This window comes from Mixophyes fleayi, chromosome 4, assembly GCF_038048845.1.
Source record: "Mixophyes fleayi isolate aMixFle1 chromosome 4, aMixFle1.hap1, whole genome shotgun sequence".
NCBI lineage: Eukaryota > Metazoa > Chordata > Amphibia > Anura > Limnodynastidae > Mixophyes > Mixophyes fleayi.
The window spans coordinates 150949200-150954174 of NC_134405.1; the positions used below are offsets into that span (position 1 = coordinate 150949200).

Here is a 4975-nt window from a genome sequence, read left to right on the forward strand (position 1 = left end):
GCGGCGGTTTAGCCATCGCCGGATTTACTAAGGCTAAACCCGCCGTCCAAAGGGCCAAAAATGATGTTTCCAAACCCGCCTCTGTATACATCGCCATGACGGTTTCAACAATGTTCAACATACAAACAGCCGGATTTACTATTAGGGGGTTTATAAAGCCGCCGGAAAACCGCCATTCAATAGACCAAAATGAAAGCGCTGCTTGTGAGCGGCGAGATTGCTCAAACAGTGTGCTGTTTCTGATATTTGGGCAATCAGAACAGAAGGAAAAGGGCCATTTCATGTACAAAGTTTTTTACTTTGGGATTGTATATGTTAAAAGGCCAGTGTCTTGTAATTGCAGTGTTGTTTTGGTTTCTTTTTCTCTTGTGTCTTCCCACCATGCAATTTATTTACTGATTTAGTAGAGGTGTGTTATAGCGTACCTTTGTACTTTGGTAAACTAGATTCAGGTTACTAGAATAATCGGGTTGTGTGGCTATGTATGCACCTGAAAAGGGGTCTGAAATTATCCTGGCTGGCTGTTTGATACATAATCTAGCAATACATCAACTTACCCCACCGATTATTGCAGTAGACAGTGAAGAAGAAGGGGTCCGTGTCACATGGTGATGTGCAGAGCACAGAGGGCGGAAGGGAGATTAGAGACCGTCTAATTGCAAACTACTTTACTTGTAAGTACATAGTATGAAAAACATTTTTTGCTCAAAAATGTGTTTTATGTGAGTGCAATTTTAGTATTTTATTGTAAATTTTTTGTAAATTGGAACCTTTAAAAACAGGATAGTGTGTACTCCTCATGTGGTAAATATGAACATCCCTGGAATGTGACAGTCAGAGGTCAATGTTTACGTGAAATTAGTGCATAGTTGTTAAAAAATCAGTATACTCTTGTTTAATGTGCAGAAAAGAAAGACTGACACAATAGAAATTTAACTGCATTTATTGCAGAACACAATAAATAAAAACGTATAATCGTTATAGAAACTTGACAAAACATTAATAAATAACAAACATTGTGCTAGCGATGCCTTTTTGCAGGCATATCGCTATGCTTGGTGCCACTCTCTCCCCTCCCTCGCCCACCCCTGGTGCGAGCACCTCTCCTTGGAGGAGTACTCTGTAGAGATGTGGTAGGCGTACTAGCGGCACTGGTGGAGGCCGATGAAAAAGGGGCCGGCAAGCGGGCAATCAGTTCCTGCTGGAGTTGGCCTGCCAGCCGGATAACGTTGGCATTCCCCTCGCGAATGGAGGAATGCATGGCGTCCACAGACCCAGACATTTGGGCCAGCTGCACATTTGTCTGCTCCAAAGCGCTTGCCAGCCGGTTTATTGCAGCAGGGATTTGGCTCGTGGAGCGGTGTATTCGCCTCAACTGGGCCGCAATTTGTGACATGTGCCCAGTTTGCCTGTCCATGAATAATGTCTGTTGCTGCTGGAATGCGCCAATAGACAGTGCCATTTCTCTGGCTGGGTCCATAGGTGCAGGTGCAGGTTGGTGGTGTGATGGTTCAGCAGGGCCAGGTGAAACTTCCTGGAGGCCAGACACAGGGGCATCCACTGTTACCAGGGTGATGGTTGTTAGATCCTCTGGCTCAGGGGACATTTCCAGGGACTCCGCCTGAGGTGGCTGGTATGAAGAGGGCCCTGTGTATGAAAAATGACGGTAAGTATATAGTATATAATATGTTTGTATATTGCATTCTGAACACTGGATAGGAAAGAATAATCTTTAGCAACTACAGATTCTTTCACAATGTTTGCATTCCTGATTTCTAGTCCTATGCTACCTGCTTACGGATGCACTTATTATCCTTTTAATACCCATTATCATTAGGACTGTGTAGTACATGCTGGGTTATTTTGACTAAAGTGCATGCTATCAAAAGTGGAGATGTTGCCTATAGCAACCAATCAGATTTTAGCTGTCATTTTGTTGAATGCAATAAATAAAGTAAAGGTATATTCTGATGGGTTTCTATAGGCAACATATCAGTTGAGTAAAATGTAGCCCTAACTTCTCATTGCAAACAATAAAAAGAAAAAAAAAACAACATTGACAGCAACATTTGCACAGAAAATCAAGTAACTCCATTATTTCTCTCCTAAACAGAAATCACGCACCTGCTTGCTCGTCTGTGCCCGAATCTCTCGCTGAAGGTGGAGGTGTAGGTCTGGCACTGGGACTGAACTGCGGTCCTGGCGATTCTGGATGTATTAGAAAAAGCATACAATGTATTTCCAGAAAAAAAACAATTTCCAAATATACTGTTTATTGCACAAATGTGTTTGCAATTTTTTTTTTTTTCTATGAGAAAAAAAAACCTTTACAGACTATTAGAGGCAAATATACACTTTGAAAAACAAAACAAAAATTTTTTTTAAGAAAAAACGTTTGCAAAGAGAAAAGCAGTTTTAAAAAGAGAAAAGCAGTTTTACAAAGAGAAAAGCAGTTTTACAAAGAGAAAAGCAGTTTTACAAAGAGAAAAGCAGTTAAAATACTGTTAGGGTAAAAAAAACAAATAACTCACCAACTACTTGGCCAAAAGAGGGCGAGTCGGTGTCCTGGACATTTATGCCCTCTACAATTTCAGCCGGCATTATCTGGCGCAGCTCCTCCTCGTACGTGGTGTACTCCATACGAAGTGGGGGGCCACCACCCGTGCGCCTTGTCGACCTCCTTTCCTGGGCCATCTTCTCTTTAAGCCTCCTCTTAATATCAGAGAAGCGCTTGCGGCAGTGTGCCACTGTCCGCTTCAGTGGGCCCACCGCGTTCACGGCATCACAGACTCTCCCCCACAGTTGGTGACGCCGCCTTAGAGGAGTCCGGGCTGCCAGGTTCCCTAGGATGACCTCGTAGCAGGGAATGATGTTGTGCACCAACACACAATTCTCATCATGTGAGAAGCGCACATTCCTCCCTGTCTTGGTCTTCCTGCCCTGTCCTGTCTCCTCAACCTCTCCCTCTCCCTCCTCTGACCCCTCAACCTCCATCTCCCTCTCCTCAGCCTGTTCTCCCCTCCTATCTCTGGACATTTTTACCCAGAAGACAGAAAAACACAAAACACTGAAGGACTTACAAACACAAAGAACAAACTGCACTACCTACAGACACACTCTCCACACAGTCACACACAAGTAACACAGACAAAGGACAAATACAAAAAATACAAGACAGAAAATAAATGAGAAAATAAATGTACAAAACAGGAAAAAACCACAGGACTACTCACACTTCAAACAGATATCGCTCCACCAATCCACCAAACTCCAACTCTCACCAACTCTCAGCAAACCACTATCCTCCAAACTCCTCTCACAAAACTCCTCAAACCCCTATCAAAGAAAAAGTGTCAGGCCAGTGGTTTATATAGGCCTTGTGATGTCAAATCTCCTGATTTTTAAAATAGCCAATAGTAACAGGCCAGGAGACAGGTGTAATTTTCAAAAAAACCGCCTTTACACAAAAGCGCCGTCATTTAAAGCAAAAGCGCCATGTTCTATTCAAAGCCGCCGGCGGCTTTGAGCATTACATCCCGCCGTTACATCGCCGGCGGCTTCAAATTGAAGCTGAAATGCGCCCATTAGTAAATCCGGCTGTTTGCAATGCAAACACGCCGGAAAACCGCCGCGATGCATGGCGGTTTGAAGCCGCCATGCATCACGCCTGATAATAAATCTAGCCCTTAGTGTTACTTTCCACCTCATCCTCTTCCAGGGCATGTGCCAGGGCCAATAGCATGTTGGCCGTGATCCACTGGGGCTGTGCTCTGACATTACAGACCTGGAGAGACACTCATCCCTTCCGTATCACCGCCAGCGCACTTCCTATCAGGGCAGGCAGCCGTTATCCTCCCTCGGTCTCCGGAAGTCCTACCAGATCAATTACTACCCCTCGCCCCTCCAGGCATTGCTGGGTTCCTATCGCCCTCAAGATTACAATCTCTTGCCAGGGTGGAATTTCCAGCACTTGATTATGGTTTGTGCGAATGGAGCCCAGGGTCTCTCGGTGGTCCGCTTTAGGCCGGCCTCCGCACTGTTGGGTGACACGCTGCAAAGCCTGCTGCACCGATCGATGCACACCAATTTCTCTCCAATAAAGGGGACCTTTCTACAGGCTGTTATGAGCGTTTTGTCGCTATCCAATAACGATTGTCGAATCTCGATTTGTGTTTCCAACGCACAAATATTTATTCTCAAAATGTAGCAGAATATATTCAAGCGAAATAATAATAAGTACAGCCGTTACTTATCGCAGGCGCTCTGGATCCAGTGTACAGTCATTCAGTCCTGAAGTCTGTGGTCTAGGTGACTGAACACTACATGAGAGCTACTGCTTATATGCAAACAGAGATACAGTGAAACAATGCAGGTAGTATAGCTTGCTTCTATTGGTCCAGGCATCAGGAGGGTCCAGGGGGTTACACATCATAGGCTGATTCAATCTAAGGAATCCAAAGGTGGGGGTCTCTCCAGGGGATGAGCTCTGTTCTTCCCGCCAAACTGCTATGTTCTTCCCGCCACACTCCAATTACAATCAGTCCATTTGCATTTGACAGTTAATATCATATTAAACTTTTATACCCTAACATCAATAACTAGAGTATTCAATGTGTGATGTCTTTGCCGAATGCACCGAACAGCTGCTATGTAAAGGGGATTAATATGATATTAGACATGACACATTTCTTTTAACCTGAACCATATGTATCACTAATATGCATATAACTTATAAAATTACACATAAACACTACTATATTTCAACATAAATAACTATGTGTTGCAACTACCATTAATGTGTACTATTTTACAAATGTGTGTGTTGGTGCGAATGTATTTAAAAGCGTAAATACTGTTGTTTCCACGTGTTGCGGCTGCGTACGCCCTTCCACGCCGTAGCGTGCCATGCGCATCTTTTCAGACAAAGACAACCAAGTTTGCTCGATTTTAATTGAAATGACTTTATCCAATTTAC

General features: G+C 43.9%; 1 protein-coding gene across 1 annotated transcript; it reads right to left on the reverse strand.

Moving 5' to 3' along the window:
* Nucleotides 1-927: 927 nt before the first annotated feature.
* Nucleotides 928-2869, reverse strand: LOC142149991 (uncharacterized). The gene is made up of 3 exons (XM_075205266.1): nt 2532-2869; nt 2125-2208; nt 928-1647 (listed from the first exon to the last, which is right to left on the reverse strand). The coding sequence occupies exons 1-3, from the start codon at nt 2692-2694 to the stop codon at nt 1022-1024; spliced, it is 873 nt and encodes a 290-aa protein (XP_075061367.1). The 5' UTR covers nt 2695-2869; the 3' UTR covers nt 928-1021.
* Nucleotides 2870-4975: the final 2106 nt, after the last annotated feature.